The 23,219-nt window shown below is 43.2% G+C and overlaps 1 protein-coding gene across 1 annotated transcript in view; it reads right to left on the reverse strand.

Annotated features, from left to right (window-relative positions):
* Positions 1 to 1,783: 1,783 nt before the first annotated feature.
* Positions 1,784 to 23,219, reverse strand: part of LOC116398403 (sphingosine kinase 1) — a 28,830-nt gene continuing 7,394 nt past the window's right edge. Inside the window, exons 2-5 of the mRNA XM_031874657.1 lie at positions 18,633 to 18,782; positions 9,216 to 9,310; positions 8,290 to 8,405; positions 1,784 to 4,049 (exon numbers count right to left, since the gene is read on the reverse strand). Of these exons, the coding sequence (XP_031730517.1) occupies positions 3,179 to 4,049; positions 8,290 to 8,405; positions 9,216 to 9,310; positions 18,633 to 18,782 (1,232 nt within the window). The 3' untranslated portion in view covers positions 1,784 to 3,178. The remainder of the gene's footprint in view (positions 4,050 to 8,289; positions 8,406 to 9,215; positions 9,311 to 18,632; positions 18,783 to 23,219) is intronic.

The following is a 23,219-nucleotide window of genomic DNA, read 5'->3' on the forward strand; positions in this document are numbered from 1 at the left end:
TGAGTTTAATTGTGACTTTTAGACCAAATTGATCATAAGCATGAAGCCAACTGTTCTGCTGTCTGCAAATAAATACTTCACATTAGTGTCCAAAAATCAGATGCAGCCAGTGTTTCACAAACCAAATCTCAGACGGCTTGTTTCTCATTTATTTTTATTTTTCCCCAATCAAAAACACCCCAGCAGAATGTTTGATTCGATTATAGAAAACTTTACAGACATTTGTCTAATGGAAAAATAGATCTCTCTGTGAATAATCAATCATTTAATGTGCCAGAAATAAATTAAAATGACAAATTTCCCTTCACCATAAACATTTAAACACAAAATGACGGTTGAGAAGCAGCAGGTGAAGATGTAAATGACAAATCAACAGTCGCACAAAGTCACTTTCTCTCTGACACAATAAACATCAGTTCCTTCATCGTCTGATGCTTCAGCACATTTAGATTTAAAATCACACTTGGATTCAGGCAGAATGAAGGCTGCCTCTCCAGTTTTCCCTCTCGTTATTGAAAAGCTGAAGATTTCAAGATCTCCTCGGTGGTAATTGATGAAGAGGCGGCACCATGGCAACAGCATTAACAGTTTCTGAAGTCAGAACAGCACTGTGCATCAATTACACTTATTGTACTGACACATGGACAGATGTCCAATGTGTCCCTTCCTCCAAACATATCAGTTCATTTAAATGGTGATGAGAAAACATCAGTGAATGCACCACCGTGTTCACACCACCAGGAGGCAGCACAACCAAGGCACGTGAGACAGTTAAAAGGACCGCTGCGTCACTCACGAGAAACCCGACTTTGCATAGAAAATAAAATGTGTGAAAGGGTCTGGATCAGTAGCACTGTGGTATAAAAATATTACTGATATTCATATATTAGATCTGAACAAAAGAACAAAACAAAGGGATATATATCATTTAAACTTTTTTCAGTTTGTGTTTCTCATTTCTGGATGATTTTACATCTGTTACATCTGTACAAATGTTTTGTTTTAAATGAAACGGTCTCAGCAGGCAAACATCTGTCAGGTCGACATACTGGCTTCATTTTCAGAGGTCAGAAGCCAAACAGGTTGTGAAACACGGTGTGCGATGTAGCCCAGTACGTCCACTTTTAACAGTCAATAACCAGACCTCAGGTTGTAGTGCTACCGACCACATCTGTCCCCTAAAACAATTGCGCGTCTTCAAGTACCGGTTCCACTGTGAGAGCTTAAAGCTCGTCAGATGGGTTCCTGTTCCAAAGTCCTTCATCAGTAAACAGAATTTAAAAAAAACCTAAAGGACATAAAATTAACCTCGACGTCTCACCAACGCTTCAAAACAGCGTTGGCAACAAATGTACATTGTGCAAAAACATGTGTAGAAGAATATGTCTCTAGAGTGAATTAATTTTGGTCCTTCGCAACTCAAGTCTTCACAGTGTCAGACGTAGCTGATAAAAACAACAAACATGACGAGTCGGTAAAACGGTTTGATTATGTTGACACCACCTTTTTACCATCACTGTGTGTGTGTGTGTGTGTGTGTGTTTGTGTTTCTGCCTCGGGGTGAAATTAACTGAAACACGTCGTCCTCTCTTTCTCTCGGCGTCAGGACAGTAGGCTAATGCTCCCAAATGATTTCTTGCGGTGAGCAGGAGGAATAAGGGCGCCCTGTCCGGAACACAACGCAGCCTGCCTCATGCAGCATTTAACAAGTCGATATCTCCCCCCCCCCTTCTCTCCTCCTCTCTCCCTCCTCTCCTCCTCCCCTCTCCTCCCCTCCTCTCCTCCTCCCTTCTCTCCTCCCTCCCCCCCTCTCTCCTCCCTACGCTCACCAATGTGCTGTTTCAACTAGCTCAAGAGTCCATTTCACTTCCACTCAGACAAAGAAAAGCAGATTTCTTTGTAAAATGATTGAACGGTACCTCTGAAGAGATTTGGATCACAATGAATAACACATTTAAAAATCTGACTTTACTCCTCGTGTAGGCCTGAAGCCTCTGTCATCATTTCCCTAAAGCTCAATGGTAAGGACACCTAGGTGATAATGATTAGTAAATCTCCCATAGGGACTCTGTGTGTGTGTGTGTGTCTGAAGCGCAGCTGGGGACAGTGACACTGGAGCCTGGGACTGCAGTGCTTAAAGCAGCAGATGAATGGATGAGAGCAGAGGAGGAAGAAGAGGAGTGGTGTGTCAGGATGGAGGATGCCATCTTGGAGAGAACTGAGGCACTAAAAACACATCAATCACCCGTCCAGAACCAGAGCGCTGCAGGAGACACTGAACACTTCTACCCTGTTATCATCGGCCCGTGATGTTCAGCTCGGTCCAGGAAGTAAAGTAAAGAAACCCCAGTATGTTGTCTTTGAGCTCTAGTGGGATCTAGTCATGCAGATAGTTTGGGTTTTATTTGAGCTTTAATGTCATCTCTTTCCTGACAACATGTCCTGGTTACTTCGGGTAATCCTCAGACCTCACTGTGAAAACCATTCACAGGAACTTCTTTGTATTGAAGAAATAGTCCCGATATAAACTTCTGATGACTTTGAGCACAACAAACAAAACCCCAGATGTTTCAAAACCTCGTAAAATAAAAAGCAATTTCTCAAAATTGTTGAAAAAAAGATTCAAATGATAAAACTCGCACATGTTCTGAGACTAGAAGAAGAGAAATGAGTCATTATTCAAGATGATGTCAGAACTACCAATGACTCCACCACCAGGACAAACAGGCTATGATATTGTTTAATATTAGGAATATATTCTCTCTTCAAAATAAATATCAATAGTTATATTTACTGGTGTTCTAGGCTTTGTGGCCTTAATTGAGTGTTTGAGGCTCTGTGTTCAATAAACGATCAACGACAACTCCTCGATCACATCCCCACTTCCTCACATTTAATGCAACACGCACACACACACACACACACACACACACACACACACACACACACAGACACAGCGTCTCCAAAGTACTGCAGAGGAGCCATGAAGGCATACATAGCCCAGCCTGCCATGATTCATGTTGGTAGGTCAGCTCCAGCACAGAGAGGAAATCCTCTAACGTTACGGATAACAGTGAATGAGTCTTACATTCATTGCTTTGCTATTTGTGATTGTAAAAGCTCAACTGTGTTTATTGTGCCTCTCACAGCAGCGATGCCAGCTGGTGGTGATGTTTGCTCATCCAGTGATTAACCTCGCCAGCCCTCTGTGTACCTCTGCTTGCACCGGCCCGTACTCCACCACTTCTCCATCTACTGTGATTGTCCCTTTGGGTGAATGTGGCACCAGCCTGAGCGCCCGCACCTTAGCGTGCCCCAGATGTTGACAGTTAGTAGCCAGATGTTCCCCCTTCTCCATAGCCAGGAACAGCTTCAGCAGGGCGGCGCGCGATATCCCCGCTCTGACGTAGAACATGTGGATGACGCCGTCGTCCGAGGTGGCGTCTGGTGCTGCCAGCAGGTCCTCCGCCAGGTGGGACTGGTACATGGCCAGCATGAGGACAAAGTCTTCCTCCTGCACCACCACCCAGTCGCTGGGCAACGGGTGGTCCAGAGGCGGCAGCAGGGTGTCAGGAGGGCCGCCGGGGGCTTTGGAGGCGCTCTGACGAGGCGTGCTCTCCGTCCTCCTCACCTTGTGGGAGTTGTTGGAGTGGCAGGAGTTGTGGAAGGTGTTCTGGCAGGGAGAGTCTCTGGACGGAGCTAAGGAGGAAGCCTGACTGTTACAACGCAGCGTCGTGTTATTTCCTGAACCCTCGTCCTCGCTGTGGTCGTCCTCGGTGGCGGGCAGGTAGGCCAGCTTGCCCTTGTAGACGCGGAGAGAAGCCAGCCTCACCAGCGTGCCAACGGTGAACCGGGCGGCTCCGGCGTGACGGTACTTCTCGCTCTCGATGTCCACGTCGGCCACGAAGCCCCAGGCCAGCGACAGGAAGGAGAAGAGACGAGGGCCGGAGGAGAGATGGATGGAGATCAGGTCCATGTGGGCCACGAGCCCTTGACAGAGCAGGAAACCGCAGCTGACCAGGAGCTCCTCAGTGGACACCAGCGAGGCTCTGGAGGAACCAGGGAGGAGAGATGAGAGTTAGTCTGAGCTGGACATCCTGGAGACCATCAGCCTTCTCCTGATACCTGAACTACAGAGTTAAGAAGCTGTGCTCATATGAATTACATCATGTCAGTCATTAAAATATGTTTAATCAAAAAAAGCAATTGTTTTGGCCTGGTCTGTCTTGTTAGTGAGATAATGTATTTCAATGTATTGTTTGGGAAGTACTGAGGAACTCCGAATTGCATTATACTGCACACGTTGTGTGTGAGTTTGTATGCAGATTTTTAACATAGTTGTGCTTTTGTTAAACCTGACCTCCGTTTGATTGAATTCATCAAGGAGTTAGTCCGTTTTCGGATTATCCTGTCACCGTGGAGGTAAGAATTCAAGGTAATTAAGCAGTGAGTGACGTTAATTGATATACAAACCGTCATTTTGTGGGTGATGTCATTTAAGATGAAAAAGTTAGAAAGCACGTGGCAACCAAACAGCAGCTAGTAAAATAAAAGCTGTCACTGAACATTGTGGTCAGACTTGTGAATTCATTCTATGATCACGTACAAATATCGTGTCTCCACTTGTTTACTCCTCCTGGTTTGTTTGTAAAAAGGTTAGAGTGAACAGGAAACGGACCAGAACTACAATGCAATAATATATCATTTGTTCCCTTGCATGTGTTTCTGGTAAGACAATGTTTACAAGCACACGACTGCTGCACGTCCCCGCTGTTCATACATAAAGAGAACCAGACTCTGCAGAATGCTGCTGCAGCTCACAAAGTGAAGTGATGCTTGATTTATAGAAGAAAGCCACCACAGAACTACCTTCACTTTTAGTCAACATCTCCCGACCCAATGCACCTGACTGTGTGACAGGTTGTGTTTACAGCTTCCAGACTTGAACTTGTCTTTAAGGCAGAAGCAGATCTAATAAAACGGTGTAAAGCGGTGCGTTCCCCTTTACTGCGCAGAGATGCACCAGACCCAAAAGGGACACCAGTCAACGGCTTCAACTGGTGATCATTTTCATTATCGATTGATATTTCAGTTAATGAAGATGTCAGAAAATAGTGATAAATGATCATCATAACTTCCTCTAGCCAAAGGTCATGTGTCTAAATAACTTATTTTGTCCAATCAACAGCCCATAAATAATTGATTTCACAATGATATAAAAAGAGAATTCCTCAAACAATGGATCGACGAATCATTTCAGCCCTCTAGCAGTTCTCGAGAAGGAGCCACAATTAAGAATCTAGCTTCAAAAAATAAGAGGCAGACACCAAAAATAAGAGCAGGAAGGTGCGCTGAATATTTCTGGGTTAGGAAGTGGGTCGAGGCTCGTGCGTGTCTTGGGGAGTGAGCTGTAGAGGAGAGTGTTATACAATAGTGAGGTAACTGACCTTATTGTGTGATCATAAAAAACAGAGAGGGTAGATGAGGAGGGAGGAGGCCCATGGGGCTGTGACGGGAGTGGGGTGAGGGTGGGGGGAGTAGGGGGATACAGGGGGGAGGTTCAGTAAACCAGTAGGCTCAGCGACAAATGTTGGAGGTGGGACAGAATCAGCTTATGGGCCTTCAGACATGACAGGCCAGTCAGACAACAAAGACAACCTCATCTGGAAGAACCGAGACAGAGGTGGAAGGTCATGATAACAGCCCTAACACACCCACACCCACACACACACACACACACATATGCCTGCTGCTACCACCCACAGCCAATTACAGTGATGACTGGATGTCTCAGTGGAGTTCACTGGCAGTGGCCCTGCAGATATCTCCATATTCATCATCCTGAATTTATTCACCAGTCCGACTATCCAAACAGTCTCATCTACATTTCCTACAGCTCTGTTTCTGTTTAATCATTGAAACCATTGGTAGAAAGGTCAAGAAATAACAAGATTTACAGCTCCCCTGCTGCACCAGGGAACCAGCGCTGGAAAGTAACAACGTACATTTACCCAAGTATTGTACGTAGGTACAATGTTGAGGTACCAAAACCCTACCCTTAAATCTCAAGCTGTCTATGCAGTATCTGTGAGCCACCAGAGGAGGGAGACTCTCACTCACATCTGTCAGCGGTCAGATGATGTTCCGCCTCGTGCTCATTATGTTCGTGTACACATTAAACCCTCACTCAGCGAACCTGTTCGCAGCATTGCATAATACCAAATATGTTCTAGCTGTCACTCATTTGATTTGCGTAGCCTCAGTGAACCCTACATTCAGCCGGGGATAATACCAAACACACTCTGGCCACTGCAGGACGGCCTGCTGCAGGCAGAGAGACAGAGAGAGACTTTCTGGACGTGTGAGAGGAGAGCAAACAATACAGAGTCTGGTCCCTTCCTCTCATTGTCGCTGCCGCTCTGGCTGCAAGACCATTGTGTGACGAGAAGCTGATTGGCAGATGCCGTAGAAGTGATGAATGAATGTGGCTCTTTGATGAAGACAGACGCATCAGTGTACGCTGTTTCGTTTAATTACATTTTATAGTGACTTTAATTTTAAATGTATCCATAATTTAGTCAGAAATCCCACTGAGATTCCCACTGCAGCACAAAGGACATAAAGGTTGCTACCCAGCCAAAAAAACAAAATCAAACAAATACACGGAGATACAAAATGACAGATTACAAAATAAATAAAATAGTAAAAGGGCAAGATAAAGCCCAATGTGACCTACTAACAGTAGGAGCAGCTTAAAAAAGAAGTGCCTCAAAGCATTTCGTGAGGTTTTTAAATTCGCCCACGTGACTTCAGAGTAGAAAGGGCGGAGTGATTGAAACACAGACAACCGAATAATAAAGTAATATAATATATAAACTGTGGCGCTATCAGGGATGTCACAGCAGAAATAAAGGTTTTGCCTCTTAAAACTCTTACGCTCTCTTTTTTGTGTTTAGTTTTTTTGTCTCCATGTCTCTATGAGTGGTCCGTCTGTCTCTCTGTTTCAGTCTGGACCATTTTGGAAATATTCCAGGGACAAAATTGCTGACTCCTCATGACTTTGGCGACCCCTGACATTTCCTTACGGCGCAGTCATCAAGTCAACTCTTCAATTTGTCCAGTACTTTGACTTACGACCTACAAAACTAACATTTCCGAAGCCATAGCTACTTTGTGTTTAGTGCTAGTTAGCGAATGTTAGCATGCTAACACACTAAACTACTGTATGTTGCAATGCTGACGTTAGCATTCAGCCCAGAGCCTGCAGACGCAAGAGCTGACGCAATTTCATACAAATGTTTGATGCGTCATCTTCGCTCACTGCAGAGTGAAGAACTACTGCTAATACTGAGTCATAGTGAACGAGTGATTCCAGACAAGGCGGAAGTTTCTCCACCTCTGAAGCTGATCTGTTGCCGTTCTTGTTCCTTGGTTCATTCCTCCTCCTCCTCATTTCTGTCCTTCAACTTCTCCTTTCTGTTCTTTGTTCTGGCTGAATGAACTCCAAACAATCACTCAAATTAGCAAATCATTAATAATTGATAGATGAGATGAGTGCATTTTTAGACTGAAAAAGCCCCCAGAAGGCTGGCCCATACAGCTCAGTTAAACAAAATAATAACAACAGCCACAGCTCATTGTTTTCATCGTTACATCTTCACACAGTAGTAACTGTGTCTGGAGCGTTTCACACAACAACACAAATACCTGTTATTCTACGCTTACGCATGCAAATGACACACAGCACTGCACCCGCTATGATGGGGCCCAAATATGCCACCTCACTGGTTAGACTGGTTTCTGTGGAGCGTTAAGTTGTGGGTTAGTCATGGCAATATGGCGATTTCCACTTTTGAAACACTTTTATTTTACACTTTTTATTTTAAGAGCTGCAACTTCTCGTTATTTTCTTTGTTGATTAATCTGCCATTTATTTTGTTGTTTAACTGATTAATCATTTAGTTTATATAATGTCAAAAGTCTTGTTTACTCAAACAACAGTCTAAAATATTCAAATTTACTATCACGTATGACAAAAATGATCCTACAATTTAGGAAGCTGGAAGCAGCAAATGCTTGAAAAATTACTTGAACAATTATTTAATTATCAAAATACCGATTAACATTCTGTTGATGTACTTCAATTAATCATTGACGCTCTACTACAGTAAATCCTTTGTGGTGTGTGTGTGTGTGTGTCCATGAGAGAGACAATATCATAACCACTGCACGGCAAAGTATTTCCACAGTACATTGGTGGTTTTGTTCAGGGTTCTTCATGTGGCTCACCCAGAGTAGTGATGCACGGATGCAGCCAATGCGTTGCCTGATCCACCAGGTAGGATACCCAGCGGGGTCCGGACGGCCTCCTCCCAGTCTGGTCTCTCCAGCAGACCGTTTATCACCTGACAAACGCAGAAGACTTCGATCAGGCGGACAGAAAGAAATAGATACTGAGTAGTCAGTGTTTTCTAGCACAAATGGCTGTGCATCAAACCTCAATGCTTATATGACTTACATGTTTCCTTACATATTTAAAACTATTTATTTATGCAAAGTTCGTGAACCGCTGGTTGTGTTTAACTTTTGAAAAACAGTTTTTATACAAAACCCTTTTTTCAAAAGAAGCAGTAGAAGATTCAGTTTTGAAACTCAGGTATAAAAGTGCTTAAGTATAGAGCTACTGTTGAATTAATATTCAAAAATACAAATGACATCCAGCCCAGTTCAGTCAATAAAATGTCATAAAATTGGGAAAAGTTCCCGTTACAATTTCAAAATCCCCAAAGTGATCGTTATGTCCGAACCAACAGACTTTGGTTTCAGTCTCCAGGTTTTAAGTAATTTAATAATAATAATTTAATGTATATTTCTTTATTGATATATATTTATTTCATGTAAAAACTGAACGTATTTCAAGGAGTTTCATTCAGTTGTACAGTGTAAAGCAACTTGGTTAAAAAATAATAATAATTCTGTTGAATCAAGAGATTTTTCTTGAAAGTAAAATGACCGTAAAACATTATTTGATTTCAATTGAAAACTAGAGTGGAAGCATGTGGAACATTCTATTTGTCTCTGATGCATTTTATAATTGATCATTATCATCTTGATACACAGCAGGAGGTTCATAATGATGACAGAAGTGTTGGCTATGAGCCCCACAGTGTGTGAGCATATGAATGTAGTGAACGTGTGCGCGTGTGTCTCTTTACCTCAAACAGAAGTCCATCTCCAGACATGATGACTAAAGCGTCCCACTGTGACAGGTCGGCCTCCTTCACCAGCTCTCGGGCGTGGTTCTGCCGCTCTGCAAACATCAACACACACACACACATTAATATAAAGTGTGTTTTCATACAGGCCTGTCTTTTCTATATAATAAAGTAAAAGAAAACTTTGCCCTGTCAGCTTCAAGGAATGAATAAGGCAAGAATTAGATGAAAGATTAGGATCTCGAGGCCTCGTCCCAATTGCCAAATCAAGTGTCACCGTGGGAGTGAAAGCTGATATATGGTCTTAAATGAAGCGCCTACCACGCAGCCAATTAGATCGGAACAACTAAATTACCCAGGAGCACTCTGTCAAATTAGCCTGGGGCTCAATGATCTGATGAAGCGGGGCTTTGGTGACACGGCGTCCTCTTAAAGGGGACGTAATCAGTGTGCACAGGGACTATAAAACCAGACCTATTAAACATAGTAGGTTATTAAAAGTGCAGATCATTTCCTCAACATTATATATATTATCTGGGAGTCACTACAACAATGCTTCACTTTACGGCTCTGTAATTTCCTAGAAGTTCCCTGGAAAGAAACGTGGTTTGGCACTAATTATAGAGACAGTCTTTAATTAGTTCACTTTCAATTAATTAATCCCAACTAATTGCTTGTATAGAGAGCCTTCCACTCAGTGGAAAGCAGGCCAGCTGAACACGCAAAACAAACTGTCTGCAGGAGAGCATGCAACCCAACAAATCTAGTACGGGAATAAAGAATCCAGTAATGTAGGAACGATGAAGCAGTATTTACCCGTTAAACACAGGAACCTTCCTCAGAAATTATGAGGAAATAACCCGTAAAATAACATGTCACCAAAGTCAGAGACACCTTCTAAATGATGTCTGTTTGTTTTTCTATCTATTGACTGATCTGTGGAGGTGGTGAGATTTTAGTTTGATAACGATCTGACTTCTGCTAAGCTGGCGTTTTCTAAAGGCTATAGAGCAACTGCTAAGCCTTTTTAACTGCATGTGAGGTTCAGTCGAATCTGGTATTTAAATATCACTGTCTGTCTTTATGTGCGTGGAGGGACGCATCTGTCCGTCTCTGTCTCCCTGTCCTCCGTCTGCAGGTGAAAGGGCAGACGGAGGGCTGTGAGGTGTGAACAACGTCGGTGAAGCGCAGCGGCCTGTCACGACTTCAGTCACAACCCTCTCGTCTCCTCCGCCTGCTGAGGCTCAGCAACACTGGAAGCTTTTTCCCTCCGACTCTCAACTCTTTCACATCATGCTTCTTCATTTTCACTTTTAAAAACAGCCTTCATTCTTATCTATGATGGAATATTGATATTATTCTTTATCATATGCAGACACAGCATACTTGACGTGCACATCTGGGTGCTTTTTTCGTTGTCGTAAAAAATTTAGAGTTTCTTTAAAGATTATATCGACAGAGCTGTCACCACAGCCTCTATGAGAATGAGAGAAAGGACCATAAAGGAATGGATTATTGTCTGTAAAGCTGCTGCAAGTGGAAAATATTACCAGTCCCCTAATAAAAAGTGGCTTATCTCAGCAGAGACAACTCAGTAAAAGGTCCTCTTGCTCTTTGCTGTAACAGCCGGCAGAGTTGTTTTTCATGCAGTATGTATGACTTTTATTTTCGTCCAATGGTAGCCCGGTGCTGGAATCAGGATCTATGACTGAGCTAGAACATCAGTTTTTCGGACGTGGAATTTGTTAAAGGTTGAGCAACAAACACTTTTAGACTAGCAGGTTCCTGATGGACAGCCGGACTATCCCAAAGCAGGAAGACAGCAGTGCTCCTTATCATCGCAGCTGTAGCAACAGTTAATAATGCAAACCTAGACAGAAAGACACAGCAGCCCTAAGGAAGCTATTAGCTACAGTAAGTTACAAATCAATACACAGTGTGGTGTTAGCCATAGTGGTTGAGGCAGCTACAATAATCGACATGGAGAAACATTGGACTGTATCCTGGAGGGAAAAAAACCCACAACAGGTCTAGAAAAATAAATGTCAAGCAGTCAATTATATCATGATATTTTACTACTTTCTATTTATAGAAATTACTTTTAAAAGGTTCTACATTATTAAAAGGCCCAAAAATCATCCAGACTTTCCAGGGACCTGAAAATAAGTTGTCCTCCTTTGTGTCTCTTCCGTGTTCCTTGTTCTTCCCTTTAATGCTGCCATTGTGTAACTTATCCCCCCCCCCCCCCCACACACACACACAGAGAGAGTCCTCTGGAGAGAGATCTGATTTCTCGACCTCTCTTCTTCCCTTCTCCTAAACTCTGCAGAATAAAGGAATCAATTCATCCTTATCAGCCCAGTCACATCACATTTCCTTATCCATGCAGAGGCTGTAAAAGGGCCCAAAGTGACTCTGCAGTGAGGTGGGAGGAGAGCTGAGAGCTGCTTTAGTATGCAGCTCCCCTCATCAGACAGATTGATAATGGCAAAACGACGCAGTGAGGAGAAAACACACATCGGGGACGCAGATAAGTCACGCAGTGCGTGCGATGGTTTTTTATGGTTATGTTGCAGAGGTAAGACGAGGAGAGGAGTGCGCTAGAGTTTCTCTCTGTGGGGAGAGGCAGTGGATTGTGACTAACTGATTACAGTCATGCAGATCTCCGCTGGCCTCTGGTCACAGCCTGGACGGGCACAGTGAGGCACGTTTTAGAAGGATACAAAGATGAGTAAGCTCCTGTGGGGACAAGGAAAACTGCACTTCATTGTTGAGATTATGGTACTTCTTTCCAGCGTGTAGAAATATCTGAGCATTTGCAAGCAGCTTGGTTCACATAGTTGCCCGTATACTTGGAGGATTAAAAAGATCAACCACTAGGGAGCGTCCTCTTTGACCAACACTGGGACATGGCAGGTGAACATCAGAAGCCATTAAATAGACTTAGACTGGCTGTATATGCCATGTTTGTCATAATTCCTGGTTAACAGCATGCCACATGTGTCTTTTACTGCCACAGTTTCATTCCCCCAACTCTCAAAAACATATTAAGTTTACTGAAACAGCTCAATCTTAAATCTTATAAAACGCATGCATCCACAAACCACCACCACAGGAGGTCTGCTTTCACCCCACTGTCCCAAAACAAGGTTGTATGTTTTCGCCCAGTGTGAAGCGGGACAGACAGTAATAGAAACACACCTCATCACAGATCCAAAGGGACTTGAACGGGTTGTACCGAAGGCTACAGGCGCTGAAAGACACTTCCTCAGCCACGCCTGAACCACGATCAGCTAACAAGAGTTTAAACGTGGAAAAATCCTTTGCGGTCTGCCAGTGGGGAAGAAAAAAAAGTACCTAAATTGAGCAACAATCAAGATATAGTTCAACTTTAGAAAGTGTATTTACACCAAGCAGCAATTATATGAAGTGGTAACAACCACATTAAACGAGGATAATCCTGGAAATGATCACTTTTGAGTCACAGAGTCATGGTGGAGAGACTTGCCTACAGTATACTGATGGCTCTAAAAAATCCACAAGGGATTTACTAAAGTTACACATGAGAATAGACAGATACGGTCAAAACATGGGCCAGACCCGTTCAGACTATTTAGATCCATCTTTTCTGCCTGTTTCCAGTCGGATGAAGTGACAAAACAAAACTTTCACAGAAAAGTCAAAACGTCACAGAAAGGGAAAGGGAAATATTTTGCTTCTCTATTGTCGTTGCGCTCTACATTTCCTATGATGGAAACATATTTCCTTATTTTGTAGGATCTTTTTCCAAGATCGCTGTCCTCCTTGTTCATACAATACTTGTTTTCACATCCTCACATGGGCCAAAATGAGCTCCACCACAGTACACCTTGTTAAATGAGCCATGACGTTCTTTAAAAACATAAATAAGATAAATAATAAAGATAGAACAAAAGGAGCAGCACAGAGAGGTTGTTCGAGGAGATATCTGTCTCCTTCGGTAAATATTTGTAATTCGTATTGAGCAGATGAGTCCGAGCACGAGAGGAAGACGAGCATGTTGCTGTCGTTTAATTAACACTGTGTGACAGATATCTCAGGATGCCCGGGCAGCGAGGGAGACCGCCTGAGAGAAATCAGTTTGCTGTCTTTACAACCACATAGACACAGAGGCTCACTGTAACAAACACACACACTCTCTCTCTCTCTCTCTCTCTCTCTCTCTCTCTCTCTCTCTCTCTCAATCTCTCACAGCAGTGCAGTCATCCTTCAACTGTCCTCCATCCCTGGCAGTGCCCACAGCTGCTACACAGCCAAGGATCCCATAATGAGTCTGTCTGCTTTTGTTAGCATCGACATACAAGAGACTTCCTGCCGCAGGCAATGATACACAAGATCAGATAGACATGCTGTTAATTAAGCGAGTGCTATTATTATCATTAAACACGTGTTTTTCATTGGTCAAATTAGGTTTGTTCCAGTTAATCACTATAAGCTTCCCCAAAACAACGATTGTCAAATAATAGCTGAGCAAATGATTTTACATGAGGTCCTAGTCTGAAAGATAGGCCCACTATCCAAAGACATGTGAGGACAGTAGGAATGTAGCGTTAGCCATTGCATACTTTATACTTCTACTCAAATGTATTTCAGAGGGTAATATTGTACTTTTTTCGGTTTCAAAGCAACAGTTACTTTGTATATTAAGATTTCAAACATTGGATCAATTTACTACATATGTTGGGATCTGACTATATGGCTTCGACATGTGCTGTGGAACAAAGAGTCAGGCCTTCCCTTTTGCAAGCAAAGGTTTCATCCTGATTGTAGTTTGAGCACCAAACCCCCAGCTCTGAAGAATTTCACATTAGGGTGCGAGTTTCCTCCCCCCAAAAACTATGCGTTCCTGAAGTTACCTGAAAGCACCACTGCAATCTAATTGGCCGAGGGCCAAGACACCCCAGGACCCCTGTGGTTCAGCCACTGTTCTACAAAACTACCTGCAACCCCACCTCAATGCTTTTTCCCTTCGACCTCCGTCGAGCTAGGGAGCACACCAACGTTGTTTCCCTTTTCAACCAAATCCTAGGTCTAACAGTTTATATTCGCTGGCCGAATTCACCAAACTGTCTATTTTATCTTTGTTCGTATCCACGAAGCGAACCCCTTTTTAGTCCTGTAGAAGTGAAGAAGCAAGACTTCTTCAGAGAGAGAGAGAGAGAGAGAACTTCCACTCTCCACCAAGCGCCTCGTTTGCTCCGGCCATAAGGACGCGAAAATCCCTGATCCAGACGACAGCGATTCTCTCCTACCGAGAGAACACCTCCCGCGGCCCGCAGCCGCGCTGCCTGAGCCCAACGAAGCTCAGAAGAACCCCCCTCAATCATCACGATTGCATCGTACCGTAAGGCGAAATAGAGTCTGGGCAGAGTTAGAGAGAGTTAATTTGTGTTTATTTTATTTTGTTTGTGTGCTTAAAGTACTGTTCATTTTTATAACGTGGTGTATGCTTAATAATCGCCGACACTAACGGTCGCTGAGATCGTTGGGGTTGTGGAGAAGCTAGTGTATTTCATGCTACCGTGATCTGTGTTGAGCTAGCCACCTAAGTGAGGTCGAAGTTGCTTCTCATCAGGTCAGGAGGTCAGAACCGCCGGCTGAGACAAAGAGTCGCGGTTCTTGCTCCCCTGGCTGAGAGAGCAATCTTCCGTACTCCCGCGCGGCGCAGAGGATCTTAATCTCTTGTTTTATTTCATTTTGTTTTGTTCCTTTCCCTTCTCTTTTACTAACACACACACACACACACACACACACACACACACACACACACACACTCACACAGCTTTGCGCTAATGTAGCTACGTGCTAAACGGCTACCGGCACTAGACGCCAGGGTCTCCTGTTGGCTATCTGCCATTTTGAGTCTCGCGCATGAGAGACGTCACCACGTCCCAACTACGTCATACGTCGCTGAGCTGTTCCCTCGCTCCTCCTCCTTACACACACACACACACACACCACACGTACACATACACTCCCCCCTCCTCTTTTCAATCGTCTGTTGATTTTAGATAGCGTGCTCATAAATGTGTAGTTGTTGTTAGTTTAGATATTAGTTGACTAGATCATTAGTATTAGAACGTAATAAACTCTGTTATATTTTAAAGAGCAGCTGTCTGTGATTACTTTGTGCATGTGTATTGTGATAATAGCTGTATATGTGGTCTGTGCTTGAACTTAAACCTTCACTTTCACTCTGAATGTGTAATAGTACTCAGACTGTTGACATTGTGAGTGAACACTAATTATGAGACTTAGTTTATCGTTTGGTTATTGGTCCCTGTTCGCAGGGTGGTGCCCCGTTATTACTAATAATCATTAATAATTGTTACTGACATTAATAATTCTATTGATGTCAAGAATTTAGTTTCTTAGATGCTGATAACCCAAACACGCTCCTTTACGTTATGTTATTCCCAACATATTGGTGCCCCCTTTTTGAGGCTATGTTATTCCCAACATATATGATGCATTTCTTATCGATTGATTGATTACCTTAACCTGCAAGAACATCCAAATGCTGCTTGCATGTTAATGGATCAGTAATATCAATCCAATAATGCAATAATATACAGTAACACTGAGGGGCCATAAAGTATGGTGTTGATACTTCTACTTGTGTAAAGGAACATCATTCCAGTCTTAAGTTAGTTAGTATAGATTGTAGAGGCGCTAAGCTATATTTTCATGCTGTACTATAACACCAAATCCTGCCGACAGTTTTAATTATAGCCAGAAATGAGAAGCCTGCCTTTGATTTCTGTTTTAAATAAAAGACTCAGATTTCTAGTGGTAGCGGTGCCCCTGTTGTAAATGTACACTGCATCTGTGCAGTGTTTATGGTAGAGCGGCACATTTAATAGACTTAGCAAGAGTAACTAATGGGGGGCTTAGCAAGGAATCAGTTCTAATCCTGCTTGATTGACAGATGGTGCCGATAGAGGCCACTACATTGTCTTGAAACGGGCTTGTTTTATGTAAATCTGCATGAGGAAACTTTGCATGTCGGCTGGAATCGGCAACCTCTGGTGCTGAGAAATGAAGCAAACACGCAGCTGCCAAAAACTGCAGTTCCTCCAAAAGCCAGTCAATCCTCGTAGACCCCGCGTGTTCCAATGACAGACTTTACAGCCGAAACGAACACGTTTACAGCCTGGTACAAAAAACAGTAATATCCCCGTTAGGCCTAATTAAGGGTGTGGGCACTTTGAGTAGACAGGTGGGTGCCGTCACAGGTTGACAGGAGCCATTTGTCGACTCTGCTGCTTCACCCGGCCCGCCTCAGCTCCACCCACAATCCACCTCTTTGCCCATTTTTAGAGTTAGGCGGTTTCGTCACTGCCAAGACTGTTACATTTGTAAATGCAATCAGAGAGTGATGGTAAAACTGTCCCTTATCTGATGTATAGCAATGCTTTAGCTTGAGACGGATGAAGAAGCACCTGGTGAAAAGCTGTGTGTGATCACATGCAGATGTAAAGATATCATTCAATCTGAACACCGGAGTCGTCTGGCCCATTAAAGGCAATCTATTTCTGTTTGCTCATTGTGGGAAGGTGCCTCATGATTTTGAATGAATGCAGCCGTAGGGCAGGCTTCATGTCGACTCTGATCCGTGCGTGAGCCAAGGTAAACAAACACACAGCCATTCAGACTCTGCGCAGAGAGAGAGAGAGAGAGAGAGAGAGAGAGAGAGAGAGAGAGAGAGATGAAAACACTGCAATGTAACAAAACGTTGTCATCCGTCAAATACGGCCGCCTTGTATCTAACAGAGCTAAATGGGGACTTGTGCCTCGGCATCAGACGCCGAAGTGGGGCTCGGGGGGGGTATTTGACAACCTGACGGGGCTGCACACTGTTGTGCATGCTGTTGGCTGGGGGCTACACCCCCACATGAGGCCCAAAGGCTCCTAGCCGATGCCTAGAAACGTCCCGAATACAGCAAAATAAGAAAATAAAAGAGGAAATGCAAGCAACGGGCAGAGTCTCTGTAGATACAGACACCGCCACACACTTCGTCTGGGTCATAAGTGAAGACTGAGCGGGAGTATTTGAACACATTGCTTTTCAGAAAACTCCTGCATATTATAGGTTATTAATGAATCATTTACCATATAAAGTAGTTACAACATATATCCACTTAACAAGAAAGTGATAAAAACTTTCCTAAAGGTTTGCGATGTAATGTGTCGCTTCTCTCGCGCCGTTGTCACTGACTGATGAGGTGTGAATTCAAAATATATATTTCTGCTGAAGTAAGGAAATTTGAGGGTTTATCGGCTTTATCAAACAGACGGACAGGTGTGACCTGACAAACCCCATCCAAACGTCTCAACAACAGAGGACGGTGTTAGACCACACACTCGTAGAGGATGTCATATTGTAGTCTACATTAACAACCCATTAGAATTGTTGAGGAATTACTAGACTGCATGTAGAAAAAACCCAAAAAGGTTAATACTCTTCTGCTGAGGCATCATTCAGGGCCATTTCGGAGCGATTAGAGTCAACATTTTCTTTCAGAAGTCTATCTGTCAAAGAGAGTTTCTATCACTGTGGTATCCAAATGTCCCTTTCAGTAGCCATGCTTTTTCATGTAGATGTAGTTTTGGGGATTACATCTATTATGTAGTCTCCGGGATTAATTTGTCAAAAATTACATCTCAGAAATCACAAAAAGCTCATTTTTTTGTGTGTTTTCCACGGCACAGTACCAGTAAGATGGTTTCTCATGCGTCTCCGTCGGTCTGCCCTCTTTTCTCTATCTGTGCACCCCACGCTGTGATGAAAGACTTTTTTTATTTATCTGACATTGCACTGATTTATGAACAAACCCAGACAGAGGGTGAAACTCAAAATAAAAGAGGGAAGACTCCAGTGAATAAGTGAAACGACCAGGCTGAGAGTACGATACAGTACAGGATGAGTGAGCGAGTCGAACACTGCACTGTATCATAAGTACCGCCCAGTGTAGATTATGGGGACGATGATGAATGCATCAAGATCCTATCAAATCACGGCAAAGGCGGATTTTGTGCGAATGTGTGTTTATTGTGCGTGTGTTTTTATCCATATGTGTGTGTCACTGTGTGTACACATATTTATTACATAACAGATCTGCATGCATATGGGTCAGCGGCAGTTGATCGCCATAATGATGGTGACAGCATGAAAACACGGAGAGGATTTAAACTAGAGGAGGGTTACTGGGACAGACATGGAGGGAGGTGTTGCTGTGTGGTCTTTGTTGAGCTGTGTGTATGATTGTAAGAGTGTTTGGAGATGTATCACCCAGCCAGACTTACAGCTTTTATGTACATAACACCTATCAGCAGTAATGTGTGTATTCTCATGCCATGCTTTATACGCGTACTCACCGGTGATGACCAGAGTGTGTGTGACTCCCGCCTCGCTGAGCATTGGTTGGACGTGGTTGTTGTAGAGAGTGAGGGCCTGTCCTTTGCCGCTCTGCGGGTTCACCAGCAGCATCATCCGGCTCGGACGAGACAGCGCACTCATCGACACCCCTGCAGAGGACAGAGGAGACAGGGTCACTTCTCCACAACACAAAAATGTATTTCTAAATAAAGGAGGGCTTATAATGTGACACTGTAGTCTGGAAGGTTTTAGATTTGTTTGACAGCACAGTGAATGGACAGACTCTCGTGACTCTCTAAGTGATTCTTTTTTATTCTCTTATCCCAATTACAGAAACACAAGAGCCACAGCAAAGGAACACATAGCGGAGATGAGCAGGAGGGACACATGTCAATCTGTGTATGTTTGGAGATGAACGCACACAAATTGCACCCTCATCTCTCCTAACAGAGCTTGGCGAGGCTCCTGTAAAGGAGAGGTTGGATGTGCACAATGATTGTTGGAGCTGAAATGCTGAATATATTCAACAGAAAGGAAGACACCGCTGCAGTACAAGACCAACCCAGGAGACGGGAGGTAATGATAAACCCTCACATACTAATAGACAGTATATCACTGTATCACTATATCACTATATGTGTGTGTTCTGCTCATTTACAATGTGTTACCTCATTTGATAATGTGAATTAATTATACATTTCTGGGTATTTGGTCTCCCAGCTGATCGTGTGATCACTTCAACCTTTCAATCCGTTCATTAAAACAGTGATTGTATATATTTAGTGTATTTTTGATGCAAATTAGTTTTCAAAATAGCTTGGGTATCCAAAAGTAGTCAGGGGGTTACACTGATCTTACACACACAGATCCCAAATCTTTTTAAGAATACCATCTCGGCACAGCATGTTGCTGAAGAAGGGAGGAACTGGAAGAAGCTGGTTTTGGCCTTTTCTTCCTCACCGCCTGTGGAGGATTAATTAAACACTGCAAGGAAAAGACTGCCTTGCTAAAATATTAGAATATTATTCTATATCTTAGACGAGATGGGGAGAACTACATCGAAATATAGATATGATGGAAGGCGTGGTTGATAAAACTGTTCATGTTAATCATGGATTCCAGTAAGAAAATGTTATTTTTCTCTACCTCCCTTTTCTCGTGTTCCTTATAATATGTTGGTGTAACACCTCAGCTGGGAGAGAAGCCAAATGAAAGGAGGAGTGTGACGGGGCACCATCAGCCACATTAGAAGCGCTGCAGCTGTGGGATATCTTTACAGGTAGGTACACAGAGTCCTTTCTGTTGTAGGAACGCTCTGTCAACACTCACCCACAAAACAAACTGCGTCAGTGAAGCAGGCTGACAGGCAGAAACCCCAGTCAGAGGAAAGTTTGTTTTGCAGACTGCTGGATTTTAAAAAAAAAGAAGAAAAAAAGATCTAAACATTGTGAGCGTGGGGGGAGGCGAACGCTCCAAACAAGTCTGACAGCTGATAAATGAGTAACGATGGGCGGGAACAACTGAAGTGCAAGAATGAGCACATCTAACTGGTTCCCAACCTAATTGGCAGGTTTGGTTTCAACTGTCAGTGGATTCATAGGGATCCTACTGGAACGCAGTGAAAGAGGTCAGAAATATGTTCACAGGTTACCACGCCTTAACCTTTTTATGTTCCCTAAGGTAGGGAGGTAAACACTACATAGGCGTTTTAACTGCAAACAGACACTTCACATTTCCTGTGACGGGTTGATAAAGGGGCAGTCGCTTTCTCTGTAGGATGAATGTTTCATCTCCAAATCATAACGACTGGACTCCTGAGGGAAAGCCACAGCAGTGCCCTCATGAATCAGCTGGCACCGAGGGCCCTGACCTTGCCTTGTCTGTGTGGCCCGACACCCACATGGAGCTTGTTGGCTAAATCTAACCCCACGTCACTTCCTGTGTGTGCCACCCCTCCCCTTGTCAAAACATTGAAGAGGACACTATCTCTCTATTCATCTGGGTTTCCTCTTCTGTCAGGAGCTCGGCTGCAGCTTCGTCATGGCTTGGAGCCAAAGTGTGATATACATCTAATAAGGCACACTCGAATCAACAGAAATATATTCATCAAAATGTATCCACCATGCTGGACTTTCTGCAGTATATTTGTATGGAGGTGTTTGTTAATCTTCAGATAATGTGTCTGGTTTGTTTGTATAGGAATGGGTGTAGTTCTGGCAAATGATGATAAATGTATACGGTCAAAGCCACATCATTTAGTCCAATCTTGTAGTCTGTTTCCTTATAGTGGCGATAACTGAACTACAAATTATGACAATGACCTCCAGAAAACAACTGTAGGAAAAAGTGAATTGCTGTCCTGGATGAAGTGATAAAGTGACTCTCCTGCAACCAGACTAAATCGTCATCCTCGCAAACAGCAGCCGAGACGAAAAAGATGAAAGACGACAACACTACAGCAACAAATATCTGCTCTGAATCTCGACTACATTCACTTCATCTGTGATTACAGACGTCTCATCTGCTGTATTCAGACCAAGAGCATGGGAACCGTCCCAGATCTTAATGGAATAGTCACTACCGAGGTATTCGTCACAGGAAGTGACAGCCCAAATGAAAGGGGGAAAACCCAGGAGCCGTAAAAAAAAACACATTTTTCCGGCGGCTCCCTATAATAGCTATCTGGGTGCATATAGAGTCTGTGGATAGACGGCATTCTTAGCTTAGTCTGACAACTCATTATGTACATGCAGCACAGATGAAGGTCTAACTTGAAAACTCAAATGTAACATCTGTCACTTTTCCTTGAGATCGCAAAGTGCATCCTCCGCACCTCAAAGCAGGGCAGATGTACATATTCATTGAAATGTGTGCATTTTTATTTATTGACGCACAGACATTTTACATGAAATGAGGGTCAAATGCAAACATGACTCGGCATGTTGCGTCCTCGTTATGTGCCGTGAATGAATAAATTCATCCTCGACCTTACATGGTCATCGTTGCTTGACGACTCTGACTAGTTGCGATGACCCGTGCATGCGTCAGTCAGTGGCGCTGGTGTCTTGCTCAACTTCCTTCAGGCCAGCTTCCCATCAGCAGGGAAGCATGACGAAACATTAACCGTCTGCGATCGAGGAATAAAAGGAGCAATCTTGGCTTTCATCACACTTAGCTGAGCCCACAAAACACCACTCAGCCGGCATAAATTTGCAACTCAGATGGGACCGGCCCCACTCTGTCCAGATTTAGTGTTATTGGGGAACTAAAGGGACAAGGGAGACATCGGGACACGTTCTGCTTCGAAAGTGCATTTCATTTGTCGTAAACAGGTTTGTGTCCCACTCCTCTTGCATCTCTGTCTCAGTGGTGATGTGGGCTCTAAGCCTTTTACAAACACCCATTAGGAGGGAATCCAGTTTCCACATTCAAGGATTAATGGATTAAAATGTGTTAGACCTGCTATTGTACTTCTACCCTCCCTGTCATTTGACAGATATGGCCAATCTTACTAAATGTTAGCTCTTGTCCCAGGCCAGCTGAGGGCTTTCTCATATACATGTATAGCAGTCTCTATCTCATGTAGTCTGATGTATCTGGAGCACAAAAACAAAACATTTTAGCCGCCAATCAAAGGATAAAGCCGACTCCAACTGACAACACACAACTTGATTTTATGTTGCGCCCGTGTCATCTTTTAGCTTCTGAAAAACTTCCTTTTTGCAGATATATGAGATTGTCATCTGATCTGTTCTGCAGTTAACTACATACCAACTGTAACCTAATGACACAATGCCTGGGACGTATTCATCCTGTTTAGAGGGTCAGTTCTGCTCGGAGTCATCTCAGATAGTGACATACTTTAGTTGGAGCTTAAAGGTTTGGATCCTGACTGAACTGCAGGTGACTGTGGACCGGACCAGTTTAGTGATGTGATTAAATGTGCCCACTGTCTTATTAGTGTATGGACACGAGCAGTGTCAGAAGGAGTGCTGTTTTGTGTTTGATTGTGTGTTTTTTGGTGCTTTTCTTCACTCAAAGACCCTTTATAGCACAAAAAAATATAAAAAATCTAAGGCTGCAAAACTGTGCATTTTGATGGTATTGTCATATGTGGACCTTTTTAATTATAAAGTTTGAGGACTCCTGCTTTTTGTATACTCAGTGTTGGTAAATAACTATAACGTGTACATCTACTCAAGTACTGTACTTAAGGAAATGATAGTACCTCAAAATTGTACTTGAGTATTTACATTTTATGCTACTTGGTACTGTGCCACTTCATTTAGGAGGACAATATTGCACATTTTACAACTACATATAGATTATACATACATGTATATTATACTTATATACATATATTTAACAGATGCAGTTACTATTTACTATTCAGATTTTACACACAAATGATCACTGTATAAAAGACTCATAATGATAAATTAAAACTTTTGGAAACAGGACCTTTCTACTTAAGTGAAGAAGCCTTGTTTACCGATGACCGGCCTCACTGCAGTAACATTTGGGTGCAGTGAGGTGAGGACTCTGTCTCTAAATCAAAGAGTGGAAGCTGCACACAGCATTTTTAC

This window comes from Anarrhichthys ocellatus, unplaced genomic scaffold (genome assembly GCF_004355925.1).
Source record: "Anarrhichthys ocellatus isolate YVR2014 unplaced genomic scaffold, GSC_Weel_1.0 scaffold83, whole genome shotgun sequence".
NCBI classification, from domain to species: Eukaryota; Metazoa; Chordata; class Actinopteri; order Perciformes; family Anarhichadidae; genus Anarrhichthys; species Anarrhichthys ocellatus.